Raw genomic sequence first — 21,195 nt, forward strand, 5'->3', positions numbered from 1 at the left:
CAAGCCTCCAGACACCCTCCGGAAGGTCGTCGGGGGGGTTTTTCGCCCTAAAACCCCCCTTTTCTTAGCTAATAAGCTAGGGCTTTCTCTCCCGAAAAAACCCTCGCCTGCGGCAGGTCCGCGCTCCACCGGAAGTGGCTCTGTGGTTTAAAATGCTAATGAGGAGCTCATTTGCAGATAGGAACCAGCGGGAAGCGAAAAGGGAGAGAGCCTCCTTTCACGACAATTTCCACTGCTTCATTAAAACATAAATTATAGTCTTGTTTTACTGCATTCAGTTTAAAGACTAGCATTTTGTGGGCGTAGGAAGGATCAGAGAGTGTGCAGTGCCTAAATAATCTGGAACATTATATCGGAAAAGGTGGGATACAAACAAAATAATCAAACAGAGATCAAGGAACACCTCTGCTAAATGCATTCCTACCAGAGCAATGAACCATCCGGGTGAAAATTCATCCCCTTTTGAACAGAACAGTTCTTCTAATAGTCCAAACGCCTCTCTGCTCCCGCCCCAACTTCAACTTTAGCTGGCTTCTCCCAATTCCTTTTCACCACCTCGCCTTGAGAGTTACCGCTTCTCAGGCTGAGTGATTGCCCAAAACATGCATATCCAGGCAAATGAACATCTCCTAGCTATTTCGACATTATTTATGGCTTGTTTCTCTCCCCCCGCCTCCACCCAAAGGACATTGGGTTCCAAATTCTCAAACAGCCTAAATAAAATTTTAGGCAGGAGACTCGCTGAGATCATATCTAGTTTTAACAACAAGGAAGAATCCAGCTTGGGGGATGTGAAGCTAGCAGCCTGATTCTGTCCTTTTGCTAGGACAACACAGTACTTATACTGGGGTTGCCATACGTCCGAAATTTTCCGGACATAGTCAGGATACTGCAATCAGAAGCAGTGGCTAGGTAAAGGTAAAAGGACCCCTGACCATTAGGTCCAGTCGTGACTGACTCTGGGGTTGCGGCGCTCATCTCGCTTTATTGGCTGAGGGAGCCGGAATACAGCTTCCAGGTCATGTGGCCAGCATGACTCAGCCGCTTCTGGCGAACCAGAGCAGCACACGGAAATGCCGTTTCCCTTCCCACTGGAGCGGTACCTATTTATCTATTTGCACTTTGACGTGCTTTCGAACTGCTAGGTTGGCAGGAGCAGGGACCGAGCAACAGGAGCTCACCCCGTTGCAGGGATTCGAACCGCCAACCTTCTGATCAGCAAGTCCTAGGCTCTGTGGTTTAACCCACAGCACCACCTGTGTCCCCTGGCCAGGTAGAAATAGCTAAAAATGTCCAGGAAAATCCAGACATATGGCAACCCCTGTCAGCAATGTCATTTATGGCGATTTTCCTTTAAAATATCTGCTCAAAAACTTCATTTTTGTTTGCCTATTTGCCAATGAAACTCAACAACATTTTGTCTGTTTGAAATATGGCAACCCTAACTATACACAGTCCCCTGTCCATTGGGACACTTAACCCAAGCTTGGAGGAAGCCCCTTCCCCATGGGCCCTGTCACCAGTGGCTGTCATGCATGCACAGGTAATGCAACTTTATGGGCAGGGCTAACCACAAAGGAGAATACTAGAAGCTGGGATAATCCAATGAATATGAATGTTGAAAGATTCAGGAGAGACAAAATGTGGAGTTCTGTTCCATCACCTTTGACGGCTATAAAAATCAGGGCAGATCAGGCTTTCAGTGGCTACTAGCTACAATAGCTGTGTTCTGCCTCCAACTCATAATAAATAATAATAATAATAATAATAATAATAATAATAATAATAATAATTTTTTATTTATACCCTGCCCTTCCTGGTTCAAAAAACCGGGCTCAGGGCGGCTAACAACAAATTTAAAACACTTAATTGATGCAACAAAAAACAGTATAAAATACAGTATAAAATGTGAATAACAATAAATTCGGAATTCAAAAATCAATTTAGGGGGGAAATCCATCCAATAAACATTAGATGATCACCAGACCTAGCTGGCTAAATTAGTCCTATTTGGGCCAGCGAGGAGACCAGGGGAGAATTAGCTGTGGGATCCCAGAGCGGGTAATCTTCATAAAAAGGGGAGGGGGAGGGAAGGAAGGAGAATAAAAGATCAGGCTAAGTTCAAATTGAAAGCCAGGTGGAATAGCTCTGTCTTACAGGCCCTGCGGAAGGAAGTTAAATCCTGCAGGGCCCTGGTCTCATGGGACAGAGCATTCCACAAGGTCGGAGCCATCACTGAAAAGGCCCTGGCCCTGGTGGAGGATAATCTGACTTCTTTAGAGTTGGAAGGGACCACGAGGGGCATCTAGTCCACCCCCTGTAACACAGGAATCTTTTGCCCAATGTGGGGCTCGAACCCACGACCCTGATCTCGTGCCCTACCGGCTGAGCTACCCCATTGGAGGCCAGTAGGCCAGTTGCAAGGAATCACAAGTGGGGAGAATGCAGTCTGGTCTTGCTTACTGGCTTTCCATAGGTATCTGGTTGGCCACAGGGAGAATTCAGTGCTGGACTAGATGGGCTTTTGGTGTGACTCATCAGACTCTTCTTAACATTCAAGAGGAAATAATGTCCCCCACAACATAAAACTAACTTTTATGATTGCCTGCCAGAAGTTGTAGCAATGGCTGCTAAGTGACTCTGGCTGTGCCAAGGTGGATTAGGCAAATTCATGGAGAGACAGGTCTGTAAATCAAGTTTTGATAGTTAAAGGGACTCAATATTCAGAGGGGTGTTGTCTTCAAGCCCTGCTTGTGGGCTTTCAGAGGTGTCTGGCTAGCCTCTCTGACAGTATAATTGTTATTGTTATTTGTACCCCACCCATCTGGCTGGGTTTCCCCAGCTACTCTGGGCAGCTTACAGCACATAAATTGTAAAACATTAGACATTAAAAATTTCCCGATACAGGGTTGCCTTCAGATGTCTTCTAAAAGTCAGGTAGTTGCTTATTTCCTTGACATCTGATGAGAAGGTGTTTCACAGGGTGGGTGCTACTACTGAGAAGGCCCTCTGCCTGGTTCCCTGTAACCTCACTTCTCACAGGGAGGGAACCGTCAGAAGGCCCTCAGAGCTGGACCTCAGTGTCCGGGCTGGATGATGGGGATGGGATGCTCCTGAGGATGATTGGACTAGCTGAACCCTTGATCTGATCTACCAGGGCTCTTCTTATATTCTTAATGGCACAATCAACTGGGAGGTTCAGTGCAAGTCCCACCAAAATGAACTGAAACTGTGCAACAAGCTCAAGGGTGCTTATTTCCACCTGGTATTTGCAAGTCTACTCTGACATAAGCAGTTTTTAGCCCAAGGTCAGCTTTCTGAACTATGCAATGTAGTTGGCCCTACTTCTGCCTTGGCCCGGGACCAGTTTTTGACATTAGAAAGCATGGCCATTAATGCTGGTGAAGATGTTCGTATATATCAATTCCAAGCAAGTCCTGCCAAAAAGTCTCTTTTGCTTTGACAGCTGTTTTAGCAACAGAAATAATGAGAACGAGGGAACTTTGATCCCATGCCTTCTTCTTCTTCTTTTCGTTATCGCAAACTATCGCTCCTTTGCAGAATTCCCTGGCAGGTTCCCTGCAAACTACAGACAAGGCTATAAAGTTTGTTGTTGCGTGTTTGCGAATTATTACTACAATCCGAAACATCGTTTGTCCTCCTTTATCTTGTACATCTGCCTAATCCTTGCATGAAGTTCTCCACACTCCAAGACATTTGCTTAAGTGGCACAAATAATTATGCTTTTCAGGCAGTTCCTCCAGCATCCCACAACTCTTTAGCCCACCCCCTTTAACAGTGAATCGGTCCCTTTCTTGTCTCCAACTTCCCCTTTCCCTCCTACCTCAACGCTCTTTTCCCTTATACCACCAAACAATGTCACTCTTTGTTCAGCTTCGCCATAGAAACCCGGGGCTGACAAGCTCGCCCTCCTAAATCTTTTCTCCTCTTACACTGAAGTAATTAGAATTATGGCCTCAGAGACTTTGGTTTTCTTTCCTTTTTCTCCTTCTTTTAGGTGGGAGGCAGTCTCAGAGGTCACTTAAAGGTTTCCTCATCAGAGCCAACAGCATGACTACTGAGCAAGATGTTTGACACACAGAAATAACCAAAGAGCTGCCATTACAGCATGCAAAATGGCTTTCACGTGCAGGGAATATAACACGCAATACAACCCCCATATTGTGCACTCAAAGTCACTTAGGCTGTAATACTATACACATGTTTACCTGGGAGTAAGTCCCATTGAGCCCTGTGGGACTTACTAGCATCATTCTGTCAGTTGTATTTGCTCCCAAAAGACTCACCGTGCAATCCTTTGCATGTCTACTCAAAGATAAGCACCGCTGGGTCATTTTTCAACCACATTTTACTGAAAGGAGACTCAATGAAAGTAATGAGCACGACTAATTTGGGTCCAATGATTTCAATAGGTCTGAGTAAAATTCAGTTGAATACCAGTCATTGAGTTTAATGTGGCTTACTCCCGGGAAAAGTGTGCATTGGATTGCAAAACTATAGAAGTATCCTATGCCTGTTTACTCAAAAGTAAGTCCAAGCCTCTGTTGGAATGGTTAAGAATTTTGGACCAATTGCAGGTTCCAGATTGTTTCTCAATGCATTGTAATAGTGTAACTTAGACCCAGGGCTGTGTGTTTATGCAGGATTTAAGCCTTAAACTAGTTAAGTGTCAGCAGGCTTAAACTCCTTGAGGATATTGCCACCTCCACACAAACACACCCATCCTTGCTTTTGTGGCCTCTGTACTGCTGCCCCTATAAGTTATTTTTGGCACATTACAGAGCAAACAACTAAAGCAAAACCACCACAAAGAGCTTATTAGGAGGGAGGTGAGAGTTAAAAAAAGTCCTACTTCTTCACGCAATGCATAAATTATGGAACTCACTCCCACAAGAGGCAATGGGGACAACCAATTTGGATGTCTTTAAAACAGGATTGGGCAAATTTGTGAAGGACAAGGCTATCGACAGGTTCACGCCATGATGCCTATGTTCTGCCTCCACTGTCGGAGAACTACCTCTGAATACCAGTTGGTGGAAATTGAAGGCAGGCAGGGTGCTGTTGCGCTCATGCCCAGCTTGCAAGCTTCTCTCAGGCATCCGCTGAAATCTGGATGCCAGGCTAGATGAGCCACAAGCCCGATCAAGCAGGCTTGTCTTATGTTCTTATGTGAACAAATGCAATCACAGGTACTTAGGATTTATTTCCACTCATCATGAGGAGTCTAGGCCAGTGTTTCCCAACCGGTGTTCCGCGGCACACTAGTGTGCCGCGATACGTTGCCTGGTGTGCCGCGGGAAAAATTGGCGGGGGGGGGGAATAAAGGGGGAAAAAATTATTCCCCCACCGCCAGGCGTGGGGCTGGGGCGGGGGAAGCCCGAGCTTCCCCCTCCCCCAGAACGGGACCCAGAGCCATGCCGAAGCTGCGCGCAGCTTTGGCATCGCTCTGGGAGCTTGCGGGGCTGGGGGAGGAGGAAGCCCTCCGCCAGCCTCCAAACCATGTCGGGAGACAGCGGGATGGCACGCTGCGCCTCTCCCGCTGTCCCCCGAGTTTGCAGGGCTGGCGATGGGGAGGAGCAGGCTTCTCCCCCCGCCAGCCTTCCAGCCAAGTCGGGGGACAGCGGGATGGCGCGCTGCGCCTCTCCCGCTGTCCCCCGAGTTTGCGGGGCTGGCGATGGGGAGGAGCAGGCTTCTCCCCCCGCCAGCCTTCCAGCCAAGTCGGGGGGCAGCGGGAAGGGCGAGCTGCGCCTCTCCCGCTGTCCCCCGAGTTTGCGGGGCTGGCGACGGGGAGGAGCAGGCTTCTCCCCCCGCCAGCCTTCCAGCCAAGTCGGGGGGCAGCGGGAAGGGCGCGCTGGGTTTCTCCGCTGTCCCGGATGGCTTTCAAAAGCCTGCCTTCAAAAGCCGTCCGGGACAGCGGAGAAACGCGCTGCCTTTCTCCGCCCTCCCGGGAAGGCAGGCAGGGGGGAGCAAAGGCTTTCGCCCCCGCCCGCCTTCAGAAGAGGTCAAGGACCTCTTCTGAAGGTGGGCGGGGGGCGAAAGTCCTTGCTCCCCCCTGCCTGCCTTCAAAAGCCATCCGGGACAGCGGAGAAACGCGCTGCCTTTCTCTGCTCTCCCGGGAAGGCAGGCAGGGGGGAGCAAAGGCTTTCGCCCCCGCCCGCCTTCAGAAGAGGTCCAGGACCTCTTCTGAAAGCCGGCGGGGGGCAAAAGTCTTTGCTCCCCCCTGCCTGCCTTCCCGGGAGAGCGGAGAAAGGCAGCGCGTTTCTCCGCTTTCCCCGACGGCTTTTGAAGGCAGGCGGGGGGGGGGGAGCAAAGACTTTCACCCCTGCCTGCCTTCCCAGGAGAGCGGAGAAACGCACTGCCTTTCTCCGCTCTCCCAGGAAGGCAGGCAGGGGGGAGCAAAGACTTTTGACCCCCGCCGGCCTTCAGAAGAGGTCCAGGACCTCTTCTGAAGGCGGGCGGGGGGCGAAAATCTTTGTCCCCCCTGCCTGCCTTCCCAGGGGCTTTTAAATCGCCCCGGACAGCGGAGAAGTCCTCCGCTGTCCCGGGCGATTTTAAAATGCCGCCCGCTAGCATTTTAAGATTGCCCCGGACAGCGGAGAAGTCCTCCGCTGTCCCGGGGTTTTTTAAAATGCTGGGGGTGGGAAGAAAGGCCCTTGTCCCCCCCCCAGCCTTCAGAAGAGGTCGGGGGACAGACTGTTCCCGGACCTGGTCTGAAGGCGGTTTCCCTAGGAACGCATTAATTGATTTTCAATGCATTCCTATGGGAAACCGTGCATCGCAAGACGAAAAACTCGCAAGACGAAGAGACTTGCGGAACGAATTAATTTCGTCTTGCGAGGCACCACTGTATCCGGAGAGGCGGCCTTCAGGCGAGTTTTAATTTTAATTTTCCTTCTCCCACTTAATGCCCCACGCTCGCCTGAGCAGCTTGCAGTCCTCGGTAACCACGGCGACCCGAGGGAGGGGAGGGAACAGGGAAGTCGAGGGCGGCGGCGAGCCGCGATGACGTCAGTGGGCCGTGCCGCCTCGCCCTGGCACGGTGTGAGAGCCCCGGCTAGTGGCGCGAGCTTCAGAATAAGTGGGATCCGCGTGCACGAAACCGAGATTGCGGGTAAGGAGCTCAGCCCTGGGCAGGAGGAAGCAGGGCCGCGCGTGCGGGCCACATCCCCACAGAGAGCGAGCCTCCCCCGGCCCACCACTCCGGGCAGGTCCACTCGCATGAGGGGGCGGCGATGGCGACGGCCGGCAGCTTGCCTGCAATGCCATCCCTCGAGCAGGCGAGGAGCCCGGAGGCTACCAGATGCGAATCCTCTTTCCCACCCTGCTCGGGAGTCCAGAGCACTTGGTCGCATTCAGGATCTAGAGTGGGGAAGCGGGGCTTGTGTCTGGGCTGGACACATTGGGCTGCCTGTGCCGCTCGACCTGCGGGGAGAAATCAGGGTGGGAGTCACGACCATGAGGCAGGGCTGCCAAGTGTGGCAGAAGAGGACACGGCCGTCGCACCTGTCCTTAGGTAGGAGCTTCTTCCGTGTCGACCTGCTGCCCTAAAGTCTTGGCTTTTTTCTTGGCTTTTTGGCGGTTGGCACAGAAGGAAGGCAAGGGGGAGGGGAAAAATTTGAAACTTACACTTTCGTGCGTCCCTCCCGGCGTGACGCTGCGCGCTGACGTCACGGGGCTGTAATGGTGGTGTGCCTCGAGATTTTTTTCATGAAACAAGTGTGCCTTTGCCCAAAAAAGGTTGGGAAACACTGGTCTAGGCGAAGGGATGTGCTCCATGGACTGCTAGCGGTCTGCGATTTTCGTTTGGGTTGTCTGCAGTGTGTTTGCGGGTTTTTGGTTGAAAATGAAAGGCAACGCATCTGCCACTTTAAATATTCACATAGATAATTCACTGCAGGGTGTGTGTGAGAGAGATAATTAAACACAGATTGTTAGGTAACGAATTTCAAGAACTTAGTCGCCAAATCAGGGACAGTGTCTGTGCAAGTCTGGGGATGGTACGATGTGGATTCCCAACAGCAACTTATCTCTCCCAACCTGAATCAAAGCAGGGCATACAAGTGAGACTGAATGTGCTACCTTTGGCATTGCTACAGGGGAGATTCCAGAAAATACCACTCGCAGAGAGACGACGCCTCTCTGGACAAAGACATATAGCAGGCTTCCTCAACCTTGGCCCTCCAGATGTTTTGAGACTACAATTCCCATCATCCCTGACCACTGGTCCTGCTAGCTAGGGATCATGGGAGTTGTAGGCCAAAAACATCTGGAAGGCCGAGGTTGAGGAAACTTGACATATAGAATCAGTTGTGCATGTTCTTTTGCACTGCCGCTTGATTCAGACAATTCCATCTAAGCTCATTAATCAGGTGGTTCTTAGCAGGGAGTGGCATTCCTTAAGGCAGCCTTCCTTAGGTCTACTTGGCACGGGGTTAAGATGGAGATAGCTGCCCGATTTCTGCAACACGCAATGAGGATTAAGTGGATGTTATACATTATCTTTGGGCGCAGGTGGCGCTGTGGGTTAAACCACAGAGCCTAGGGCTTGCTGATCAGAAGGTCGGCGGTTCAAATCCCCGCGACGGGGTGAGCTCCCATTGTTTGGTCCCTGCTCCTGCCAACCTAGCAGTATGATAGCACGTCAAAGTGCAAGTAGATAAATAGGTACCGCTCCGGCGGGAAGGTAAACGGCGTTTCCATGCACTGCTCTGGTTTGCCAGAAGCAGCTTAGTCATGCTGGCCACATAACCCGGAAGCTGTACGCTGGCTCCCTCGGCCAGTAAAGCGAAATGAGCACCGCAACCCCAGAGTTGTCCGCGACTGGACCTAATGGTCAGGGGTCCCTTTACCTTTATCTTTACCTTTATACATTATCTTAATTGTTAGATGCAGATTTTCCTGAGTGATTTTACTGTACTGAACCTTCCTGGAATCTTGTCTATATGCCGACAAAGGTTTGGGAATTGAGAAATATTCACATAGATTTTTAACTGTACAGTGGTACCTCGGGTTAAGTACTTAATTCGTTCCGGAGGTCTGTACTTAACCTGAAACTGTTCTTAACCTGAAGCACCACATCAGCTAATGGGGCTTCCTGCTGCTGCTGCCGCCGCGCCGCCAGAGCACGATTTCTGTTCTTATCCTGAAGCAAAGTTCTTAACCTGAAGCATTATTTCTGGGTTAGCAGAGTCTGTAACCTGAAGCGTATGTAACCTGAAGTGTATGTAACCCAAGGTACCACTGTATTTTCTTTTATTTCTTACCTTGCATTTTTATTGTACTGCAATTTTGAATTCGGTGAAAAATAGCTATACCTGAAATACCTTCTTTCCCTGTCAAAATCCATTCCTTCGACAAAGCGGTTTTTTTGGATAGCACAGATTGATCCTGTCTTCAAGTTACTTCAAGTTACTTCCCCCTTGCCATGCCCAGACACCCTCATTCCAGGGGAATGGTGGAAATCATTCACCATATAAGATCCATCATTCACAAATGGGGCTGCAATAATTTCAGGAGGCATATTAAAGGGAACACACACAGACTCCAACTTCCCTTAACTATCAATGGGAAGTAGTCAGCTGAAACTGCCTTAGCTCAGTTACAAAAACCCACCTGCTGTAAAGTTTGGAAAACAAGTTCCTTCCTGTTCAGTCTCACTGCTACTGACTGGTGTTCAACTTTTATTTGTAGTTACTAAAATTACAAAATGAAACTAGGCCGTAAAAATTATGCAATTATATGGGAAAGACTGCACCAGCGAAGGAAAAATACAGTTCACTGGCTTTCCACTGTAACTATTTCCACAGGAAGAGCAGTGTTAGTCTGTTGCTGCAGAAAACAGCAGAAGAGTCTTTTGGGGCACCTTAATGTTTTATAATGGCATAAGCTTTCTGATGCTGCTGATGAAATGGACTCTAGTCTGCAAAAGTATGTGCTAGTTTAAATTTGCTGGTCTTTAGAGTGCTCCAAGACCCTTTGTTGTATTTGGGAGAAATTCAACATTGTGCTAAATTGATCGTTCCATCGTAGGAAGCATTTGGGCATGCCAGGTGGAATCCCCCCCTCCTATGGGGCAAGGGGAAAAACCCCATTGCATAAGGAACATCCTTGAACAGGGCCTTCTTGGTTGCTGCTCCCAGGCTTTGGAACTCACACCCTAGAAAAGCTAGACTGGCTCCTTCTTCATTGTCCTTCCACCAGCAGATGAAGAACTTTCTTATTCCAACTGGCTCTGGGGAACTGACTGCTTTTAATGAAAGAGTTGGTGCCATGCTGTTTTTATGGTAATTATCTGTATGGTTTTTATATATGTCTATTGTTTTAATTCTATCAATGTTTAATTATTTTTTATGTATTGTTTTTCTGTGTTTTTACCGGTTCCTGTTTGTATCTGTAAGACATCTTCAGTCCCATCAGGGATAAATTTATTGGCATTCATTCATTCATTCATTCATTTATTGGCATGCATCTGTCTCAAGAGATAATGGAGTGTGTCTCTGAAGTCCAACTGCTGCATTAGCAGCACTGAAGTGACCTCTGCAGGACACAAGCCTGGGAAGTGAGTCTGGAGGTCCTGGGCTGCCCAGATGACAAGACCTCTTGGCCTCACTGATGTGGTCCAAAGGAAAACAGAGCAATACCAGTTTGGCTGCAGGAGTTGCTGGAAGGAGCCATATGAGGCGCCATCCAACCGTTTTAGGGACTTCAGTCCAGATTTGCGTAGGGTTTGCTCCTTAGCCCTGTCTTCTCCTGAAGATACCCTGCAAGGCAGCGGAGCTTTAGGATTAGAGCTTTCCTTCTCCTAGCTGGGCTATCTCCCCAGGTGGGTGAGCCCCATCAGTCCCTCACTTCCCTCTACAGCACATGCAGATACTGTTAGAATTCCTGCTCCACGATTGCAGTCATGGGATTTTTGTCTTTCACATGACGGTATATGTTTTGACTCCACAAAGTGGGAAGTGACGGAGACAGGATGTTTGGGTTACTGTATTCCGTGAAGTGGGACTATTGTCCTTTGTTCTTTTTCTCTTTGTTGTCTGATGCTAGAGAGGGAGGGAGCCATGTTGCAGTGCTCCGTGTGTGTTTATATGTAAATAAAGTAGATTAGCAAAAATGCTGAGTTGCTGAGGTCTGTCATGCAACGCTGCGAAGACTCTGTGGATCCCTAAGTCTGCCACTGTCGGTTGGCATCGGTCGCTGTGATGTTCGGGCTGAAGAAAGTTTATGAAGCTCCCGAACGATCAACCAGGAGGGAGAGAACATGCCAGTCGGGCATGTGTCTCTGCCAGGGTCCTACTGGAGTGTAGGCTGAACTCCTGACAGAAACTGCCTTCAGAGGGTCTACTCTAAGCACGACTTAGTTGAATGCAACCCCTAGGCTACAATCCTAACCCTACTTTCCTCGGACTAAGCCCCACTAAATTCAATTCGACTTACTTCTGAGTAGACATGGTTAAGATTATACACACATACACACCTATTCACCCAATGCCATGTAAAAAGGAAGGTTTGATAGGCAGTTATCAAGCAATTTGACCCCATTTTCACAAATGCTTTATACAGAATTATACTTGGCATGAAATACTCTTTCTGAAAGGCCAGTTCCCGAAAAGAAAATCTTAATAGTGTTGCTCAGAGATTAATTTTGGAAAAATTCAGCATTATTTTTTTTTAATCACACTCAATGCTATCCAGGAACCAAAAGCTATTTATATCTCTCCCACTTTTCATGTTCCCTCTGATGTCAGGCATAAGTTTATTGTGTTTGGTGCCCTTCATGCAAGCTCCAGTTTTATAAATCTCCATCTTCACAACTCACCTCTTTCGCCAGGTCTTCCAGGCTGGCCAGGACTGCCTGGAAATCCTGGCCTCCCCGAAGATCCTTGTTCTCCTTGAGGTCCAGGTAACCCTTGCCTCCCTGGTTCACCGGGGGGTCCAGGGACAGTTCGTGTTGAGACAGACTGGCTTGGGATTTGATTTAAGATGGAGTTATACCTGGCCAGGTGACCTGCAAAGAAAGGCAGTGTCAGGAGTGCGTGTAGGAGCCAGGCCCTGTGACCAATAGGACTTTGCAGAACTGGGGCCTTCCTAAGTTTGTTCTGAAGAGGCAAGGTGAGGCCAATTGGTAACTCACAGCACCTGGTGGCAAGAGCTGGGAAGGGATATAAGGTCAGCATTTCCCTTCGGCTCTTTGCCACAGCAACATGCTTCTTTCCTTGCTGCGTTTGGCTTCTTGCTTCCTGATCCTCGGCTTCTTGACTCCCTGCTTCTTGATGCTTGGACCCTTGACTTCTTGTTTCTTGATCCTTGGACCCTGGCTTTGTAACTCCTTGCTTCCTGACCCTCAGACCCTTGGCTTCTTGACTCCCGGCTCTCTGATCTTCGGCTTCCTGGCTTCTGGACCCCCATTCCTGCTCCCACCCCACCATCTTGCCCCCAGTCCTGACGTTCCCTGCCGGGACTTTGATCGCCCGTGAACCAGACCGTGACAGACATATCCTTAAAACTTGCCCTTCAACAACTGGCCCTGTTATGCCTATTGGTGTGGTTGCTCAAGAGCGAACAGGCAAGATCCCTCACTGGTCTTTTCAAAGGCTTTATTATTGGTGCAAAAACATTTACAATGCAGAACGCCTCTATTCCATGTCTTGCTCAGTCACTAGCAGAATCTGAGAGTGGGCGGTCCTTAAACTTTCCCCAGCAGAGTAGTCTCTTGACCCCCAGCCGACGCCTCCCCTCTCTGGGCGAAAACCTACTGCGCAGGGAAGGCTTGGGTAAAGGGAGGGCCTCCCTCTCCCCCCCCCCCCCCGCTTTGCTCATGCACTGTGTCTTGGCTTTTTCTTGCATCCTCTGAGCCCTGCAGCTCTTCCCCACTAGAGGCGGGGCTTCCCTCCTCCGCTGAGGACGTGCTGCTTCCCACGATCTTTGGAGGCTCTCTGTAATCCAGCTGCCCTTCCACTTCTCGCCTCTGAGCCGATGGCAGTTCCCTGACAGGTCCCAATGAAGCATTATTTTGACAGCCACCATAATTGGGCTGGTGGGTTGTTTGATCACAACTTCCACAACTGTGTTTTAGAACTGTGACATGGAAATTCTTTTTACCCACCTTGGATAAGCTGTTCACATACTTGACGGGCTACTGCCCGTACCATGGCTTGGGACTGGAGGTCTCCCTGTGTGATAAGAACATTGTAATAACATGTTAATACCTGTTAGCTCCCTTAGATGACCTTTAGACCCTTCCAAGTCTACAATTCTATGATTCCAGATTAACAGTTAATTGAGCCTTTGTCCTGATTTGTTTGCACAAAGTTTGCCATGGTAACCTTTGGCTTTCAACAGTACAATCCTATGCAATGTCCACTTAGAAGTAAGTCCCACTGAGCTTCTCAGGACATACCTCCAGCTCCTTGGATAAAAGGTGAGCTGTAAATATAATAGGCAAACAAATAGCTTTTTTAAAGAATTAAAAATCACAGTAATTCATATGCCTGTTGTGTTCTCTGTACAGTTCTGTATTTACAGTGCACTTACACGTTCACCCCTCTCGCCTTTTGGTCCAGGAAGTCCCTGCGGGGGAACAAAAAAGAATAAAAATTAATTTGTGTGTGTGCCCTTTCTTCTGCTTCTGTGATTAATAGGGTTGTTTTTTAATGTAGCGACTGCAGGTCAGTGGGCCTGAACCATATTATAGGAGTAGTTATGACAATGGGATCGAATCGTATCTCACTGCATATTTCAAACACAGCTTCAGAGTTTGGCAGGTGAAGGGCTAGTATGGTATCATTGTGAGAAGCTGCAATGTGTCCATGCAGATGTTTAGTTCCCTTGATCAAGGAAGGGTTTTTTTTCCCCCAGCCTAAGGGCCACATTCCTTCCTAGGTGACATTTTGAGGGCCAGATCTACTGGGAAGAGTTGCTGTGCTCATAAGGCCTGGCATCACTGAGCAGCTCTTGTTTCTTCTAATAAAGGGTTAACTTCACTTACTCCGTGTGATTTATTGCTGACCTGCTCCTGACACCACCTAGGCCCTGGAGGGAAGTTGTAATATGCACTGTTGTGAATCCTAAGGTAGAGCTTATCCTGTGTACTGAACTTGTGGTAAATATCTCAAAAAGGATGGCCATAGTGATACATTCAGTAAAGTGTTCGACTACTTACAGGTGCTCCAGCATCGCCTTGTGGCCCAATATTGCCGGTGACTCCTGGTACACCTGGAGCACCAGGTATTCCCTGCACAGAGAGAACAAGACAAGACATCCATATATCAATTGAACCATATAGTCCCATACAGATAAAGTTCATACCTGCCAAGGGCCCTGGGGGGAAAAACCAGGACATCCCTTTTTTTGAGCAAGATTACAGCTGCCATCTTGGGTGTTGTAATCTCACATGCTCTCACGCTGCGCTCTTGCCCTGAAAAAAGTGCTTTTGGGGGGCCATGGTCCTGCGTTAAAAAATGCATATTTTGGGATGCCACAGAAGATCTTGCCACGCCCAGCACTTTTTTTGGCATGCGTCACGCCCGGAAGCACATTCCAGAAGACATGCACCCCAATTTTGAGTCCCCCAAAATTGGATGGTATTAAAGTTGTGTTGCGTTTAAGTTTCCTAGTTGGCATTTTCTGACCCCAGAACTGAGGGTGCACTCAATATGTCTTGAGAATATGCCTAACCACCTCTGCAGAAGATGGTGAGCTGCAGCCTAAATTTAAGTTTGACACAAGTTGGAACATCAACAGGACTATGCACAACCCCAAAGTCGTTTATTCATGGAGGCTTCCCTATACCCTCAAAACACCAAACAGCTGTATGCTCTGGTGTTTAGCTAGCACATACCATGCTGTAGATACCTTTAAAAGGTAAAGGTACCCCTGACCGTTAGGTCCAGTCGTGGACGACTCTGGGGTTGCGCGCTCATCTCACTCTGTAGGCTGAGGGATCCAGCGTTTGTCCACAGACAGCTTCCAGGTCATGTGGCCAGCATGATTAAGCCGCTTCTGGCGAACCAGAGCAGTGCATGGAAGAGCCGTTTACCTTCCCGCTGAAGCGGTACCTATTTATCTACTTGCCCTTTGACGTGCTTTCGAACTACAGTGGTGCCCCGCAAGACGAATGCCTCGCAAGACGGAAAACCCGCTAGACGAAAGGGTTTTCCGTTTTGGAGGTACTTCGCAAAACGAATTTCCTATGGGCTTGCTTCGCAAGCCGAAAATGTCTTGCGAGTTCCTGCAGGGTTTTTTTCCTCCCCCCCCTTTTCCCCAAGCCTCTAAGCCGCTTATCAGCTGATCCGCTAAGCCGCTAAGCCGCTTATCAGCTGATCCGCTAAGCCGCTAATAGCGCTAAGCCGCTAATGGGCTTGCTTTGCAAGATGAAAAAACCGCAAGACGAAGAGACTCGCGGAATGGATTCTTTTCATCTTGCAAGGCACCACTGTACTAGGTTGGCAGGAGCAGGGACCGAGCAACAGGAGCTCACCCCGTCGCAGGGATTCGAACCACCGACCTTCTGATCAGCAAACCCTAGGCTCTATGGTTTAGACCACAGCGTCACCCACGTCCCTTCGTAGATACCTTTACATAGTTAAATAAACATGTACTTCCTACCGTATCAAATACTCAATCCATGTTACCTAGAATTTGGTGTATTCTTACTTACCACAGGCCCTGGTGGCCCTTGAGGGCCAGTGGGTCCGTCTTTGCCTGGCAGGCCCTAGATCAGAGGCAAGTACATAAATTAGAGCATTGCTTTTTATCCTGTATAAGACACAGGACCAATTTCCCATAGACTATAACAGTATTGTTCATTAGACAAGGAAGGCCACAATCCCAGACTCCACAGAACTCTTGATGTTCTCTACAGGATGTTCAGGACAAGCACAAAACCAATCCATTCGCACGGTCAGTTTTTTAAGCATTAAACCTGATTCGTTTCTGCAAACTTTTCAGGGCGGTTAGATGATGTTGGCTTTTACTGAGCGTTTGTTCTGATCAGTTTGCGGGGAGGTTATACAGTGGTACCTCTAGATCCGTTCCGGAGCCCCATTCACATCTAGAAGCAAACGTAACCAGCAATGGCATGTCTGCGCGCATCGCTTTTCGTCGCTTCTGTGCATGCGCGTGCCGTCATTTTGAGCATCTGCACATGCGCAAGCAGCGAAACTTGGAAGTAATGTGCTCCGTTACTTCCAGGTTGCCGTGGAGCGCAACTCGAACGCGCTTATCCTGAAGCACATTCAACCTGAGGTATGACTGTATCTGATGTTGCATCAAGCAATTGTTTATCCTGCCCTTTCCCCGTTGCTTTCTTTGTCACCAAAAGCCTGTGGGGTTTTTTTTTGGGGGGGGGGGAGAAGCAGGTTTGTTGTATAATCAACTTGAATTGTGCAACCTGGTATTGTGCCTGTTTTCGAAGGAATTCTGCCTGAAAATAGCAACTGTCTGGAATTCCCCAAGGTCCAAGAAAACACCAAAAGAACTAGGGATTTGCACGTGGGCAACATACAACACTGATGTGATCTGGGCAGCCAAAGTTCAGAGGCAATGAAGTAAGTTAGGAATCTGTTTGTCCCTTTACCTGTTGGTGCTTGCAAACCACAGTGCCACCTTCGGTTCTTTGAAGACTGGGTGAATAAACTTTTCTGCCAATTCTTCTTCAAACGAGAGTGAAAAGATATGCTTCTACCTGAGTTTCTTTCTAGCTTTCGTTTTAAAATCATACCACATGATACATTTTCAGGTTTTGCTGCTTTCTCTTGTTTAGCTGCTAAATAATATATCCATGCAAACCTCCCGGGCATATTTACTTTGGCACTGTTTCTGTATCTTTTGGCCGTTGACGAATTTCCTCCTACTGTATTTTGTTAGGTGTGAAAACGGGTCTTTGAAGTTGGGGGAGCAGCAATGCTTCTGCAGTCCCTCCAACAAGAGATACATGCCAGCCTTTAGAAACTTTCAGAAGCTGCTACGAAATGTTGTTTACCGGATTATCAAACGGCAGGTATACATCTTAAACCAGAAATGCAGACTGCAGAGAAGGAAGGGGAATGCGTTTATATTGGGTGACTGCACCACCGCGCTAGATCTGTGAATTAGTGGGAAATATGGGACTTTTCAGATGTTAGAAAATAAAAGAAATTCTGTTCTTTCCCCTTAATGCTATACTTGCATTAGCCTCAAACCAGCTGTAGCAGCACAATACTTCATTCCCATTTATGAAATTTTTTTTTGGGGGGGGTGTTAGATTCTAAGATCAAAATTGGACCGTAAGCAGCAAAATGGGGATTCCCAGTCCTGTATTTGCTGGCAACCCTGCCTGTGCAGATGGGAGGAAATCTGCAGGGAAGAAGACGTTGCAAGATATTTTTAACCCCTTCCCACCCATCAGTTTCCACCAGATTTGTTTTCTTCCAGCCAGACCTCTTTCCTGGCTCAGATTCTTTCAACATCTCCATTAGAATGCATTCGGATCTGTTGGATTCTGCACTCTGACCTCTGGTATGTCTCCCATTTGTGGGGAGAAGAGAGCGTTCCTTTCTATTTCTTTCGCCAGTGATGCGATCTATTTGGATACCGTTCCTTGAAGCAAGCAGTAGCCTCCAGCTTTTTCAGACCTGGGATCCAACCAAATCTGCAACAAGGCCCACTTTGAATTTTTAAAAATATGTTTTGGTTGGCCCGCCAGCCTCCATCTGTGCTTCTCCTACCCTCTCCTTTGTATTCCATCTTTTTCTTTAAATAAACGCAAACGGTGGTTGCAAATGCCGGGAGTCCCAGCCAACGCGTTGGAGCAACGAAGGAGATGAAAAGTTCCAGTGTGGGCTCAGGACCGTATCAGCTGCCACTCAGCGTGGCTGCGTCGACACAGTATTTCTGGTAAAAGACCCAAATCCAGGCGTAGGAACTCGCTCAGTGCTGTTCTTGGAGCAAGGCACAGAAATTCTTGACTAAACGAAACTAACGTGGTGCGACCGCTGCCAAGTCAATCTTGGACAGCATCTGCTGTCCAGAAACACACACACACACAAACACAGGCACACACCCCTCATTCACAGCAGTGGCATTGTCTACTGAGCTGACAGACTCGCTTCGCAGTGCCTGAATGCAGCGAAAGGCCCGCTACAATAACTGCATGTGGCAAGAAAGGGATTAAGCAAAGAGAGGCTTAGGGAATAGATCTCTATTACCACCTCTCTCATAAGTAACAGATGCCAGAATTCCCCTTGCTTATTCTTCGTGGTTTAAAAGCTTAATTCCAGAGGAGGTTCAGTAGGGCATATATAAGTTGAGAGGTTTGAGGACTGCAGAGGGGTTTTTTTTGTGATGCTGAAATGAAGGAGCAGAGAAAGAGCAAGAGGGAATTGCAGGAGCCCAAGATCTGCTTCTAGGTGTAGTCTAAGAGCTGATTGTTTTGAACAGCCCTGCAGTCCTGCTCTTAAAAAAAAATCTCATAAAATTGGTACCATTGGTTTAAACAGAACTTCTTTCCATATTTCTCTGCTTAGAATAATTACCTTAATGTGAGTTTGGAAGGTGGTCTTATTTAATCCTGTTACCCGATATGGTTAAGCAAACGCAAGAGTCATACCTCTGAAATCAAGGGACTTCTTAAAGGTAAAGGGACCCCTGACAATTAAGTCCAGTCATGAACGACTCTGGGGTTGCAGCGCTCATCTCGCTTTACAGGCAGAGGGAGCCAGCGTTTGTCCACTTCCTCAGACAGTTTTTCTGGGTCATGTGGCCAGCATGCTTCTGGCAAAACCAGAGCAGCGCACAGAAACGCTGTTTACCTTCCCGCCGGAGTGGTACCTATTTATCTACTTGGCATGCTTTCGAACTGCTAGGTTGGCAGGAGCTGGGACTGAGCAACGGGAGCTCAGCCCATAATGGGGATTCGAACCGCTGACTTTCTGATCGGCAAGCCCTAGGCTCTGTGGTTTAACCCACAGCACCACCCGCGTCCCTAAGGGACTTCTTAGTTGTGCCCATTGTTTTTGATGGTTCTGTTCTGACTTGATATTCCTCAGTGGATTGAATCTAATTAAGGACAAAACCCCTCTTAAGGGTTTCTTACTTTATTAAAAAAACACACCAAAAATTTGGCTTTTACCATCTTGAATCAGTCTCAAAACTGCAATCCAATCTGCCCTCAGCTATATATTTTATTGTATGTGCAATCCATCATGAAATTGATCTGTTTATTTCTGCAGGCTGGCTTGGGGAATGTGTTATAACTTCTTCCTTGTTGAAAGCACTAATCAGAAAACTTGAGATTAAAAAGAAAGAAAGAAAAATAAATCAACAGAAAGCGATTTCTGTGATCGTATAATTACAGGGTGGGAAACAGCAGTAAACATTCACAATCTTTTTGCTGCTTGTCATATATTTGATTGCATGTTTTAAAACCTTAATAATTAAAGCAAAAGAAACAGAAAGCAAAAGGCAACTGGAGAAATCTTCCATCCAAGTTGGCAGTAGTGTTTCTCTTCCGCTCAAGCGGGTTCACATTGCTGCTTCTGCTATTTAAACAATGCCATGCACGTGTAATGAAATGACAAGGTTTACACTTGACACTGGATGGGGGTCCACTTCCTTTCATCTGTTTTGAACACTCTGCTCCTGCCAGTTATCTGAGCTGAAGGAAGGCACAGACTGGTCTCTGCAACCACCCAGGTGACTTAGGGCCACTGAGAGGCTGCATAATAGCAAGGGGGGGAGGGAGAGATGAATCTGTCCCCATTCATTAGCCAGTGAAGAAGCAACTGCTTGTTTCTTCTTCTTCTTCCCTCCCCATTCCTTTTTCCTTTTGTGTCATGTCTGTTCGACTGTGAGCCTACAGTAAGGGATTGTTTTAAGCGGTGCCATGAGGTGTGTGTGGTGATTATGAGAAATGAAGGTAGATATTGGTGTCAGAAATGTTTGTGGGTTTTTTTTAAAAGAAAAAGCTAACCAGAAGTGGAGAAGGTATCTGAGCTATATTTCAGGCAGCAAAATGGCTCATGCTGGAACGGGGCACAGCTCTTTAGGCAATATAGCAGAGCACTGAGAAGAGCCCCCTTCTCTCTCTCTGTTCCATATTTCACACCTGAAATGAAATAATCTACTGCAATGCGCTCTACGTGGGGCTACCTTTGAAGGTGGCCCGGAAACTACAACTAATCCAGAATGAAGCAGCTAGACTAATGACTGGGAGTGGCTGCCGAAATCATATAACACCAGTCCTGAAAGACCTACATTGGCTCCCAGTACGTTTCCGAGCACAATTCAAAGTGTTGGTGCTAACCTTGAAAGCCCTAAACGGCATCGGCCCGGTGTACCTGAAGGAGCATCTCCACCCCCATCATTCAGCCCGGACACTGAGGTCCGGCTCCAAGGGCCTTCTGGAAGTTCCCTCACTGCAAGAAGTGAGGTTGCAGGGAACCAGGCAGAGGGCCTTCTCGGTAGTGGCGCCCGCCCTGTGGAACGCCCTCCCATCAGATGTGAAGGAAATAAACAACTATTTTACTTTTAAAAGACAACTGAAGGCAGCCCTCTTTAGGGAAGTTTTTAATGTCTAATGTTTTATTGTATTTTTAATATTTCGTTGGAAGCTGCCCAGAGTGGCTGGGAAAACCCAGCCAGATGGGAGGGGTATAAGTAATAATAATATTGTATTGTATTGTATTGTATTGTATTGTATTGTATTGTACCGTACCGTACCGTATCGTATTATAATTATTCTGCAGATATTATAAGACGAAAGGCAACACACAGAAGAAAACATAGGAGACCGCTTAGATGAATTTCAGGCACTTAAATGTAGCTGGAGTTTGTGTCAGTTCCCGTTGCTATGCAAACCTACGGTCAGTGTACAGCTAGTCCAGAAAGGAATAAAAAAAGGAGCCACAGGCCAAAGCTTCCCTCGCCAGGATTTCTTGAGAAGCAGCCAATGTCACATGCACTAAACTGACTCACAGAAGTCCTGGGGTTGGAACATTAACTTAGAAAGGACGACCCAGAGGAAGGAGAAGAAGTCCAGTCTTACCCTTTGGCCTTGGCTTCCATCTCGTCCTGGGGATCCGGATGCTCCTGGGACCCCCTGCATGAAAGATAACACATTTCAAAAGATACATCAACACTTACCCGCTGCTTGTAATTACAACGAGACAAACGGAGTCTCGTGAACAGGCATTTCCA

At 47.8% G+C, this 21,195-nt stretch overlaps 1 protein-coding gene across 4 annotated transcripts in view; it reads right to left on the bottom strand.

Moving 5' to 3' along the window:
- Positions 1 to 21,195, bottom strand: part of COL14A1 (collagen type XIV alpha 1 chain) — a 144,791-nt gene that overhangs the window by 20,426 nt on the left and 103,170 nt on the right. For all 4 annotated transcript variants that reach the window (XM_077932746.1, XM_077932748.1, XM_028736227.2 and 1 more), the window contains 6 exons: positions 21,044 to 21,097; positions 15,680 to 15,733; positions 14,183 to 14,254; positions 13,555 to 13,590; positions 13,127 to 13,193; positions 11,840 to 12,028 (listed from right to left, as the gene is read on the bottom strand). In XM_077932746.1, the coding sequence (XP_077788872.1) occupies positions 11,840 to 12,028; positions 13,127 to 13,193; positions 13,555 to 13,590; positions 14,183 to 14,254; positions 15,680 to 15,733; positions 21,044 to 21,097 (472 nt within the window). The remainder of the gene's footprint in view (positions 1 to 11,839; positions 12,029 to 13,126; positions 13,194 to 13,554; positions 13,591 to 14,182; positions 14,255 to 15,679; positions 15,734 to 21,043; positions 21,098 to 21,195) is intronic.

Source organism: Podarcis muralis, chromosome 8, assembly GCF_964188315.1.
Source record: "Podarcis muralis chromosome 8, rPodMur119.hap1.1, whole genome shotgun sequence".
NCBI classification, from domain to species: Eukaryota; Metazoa; Chordata; class Lepidosauria; order Squamata; family Lacertidae; genus Podarcis; species Podarcis muralis.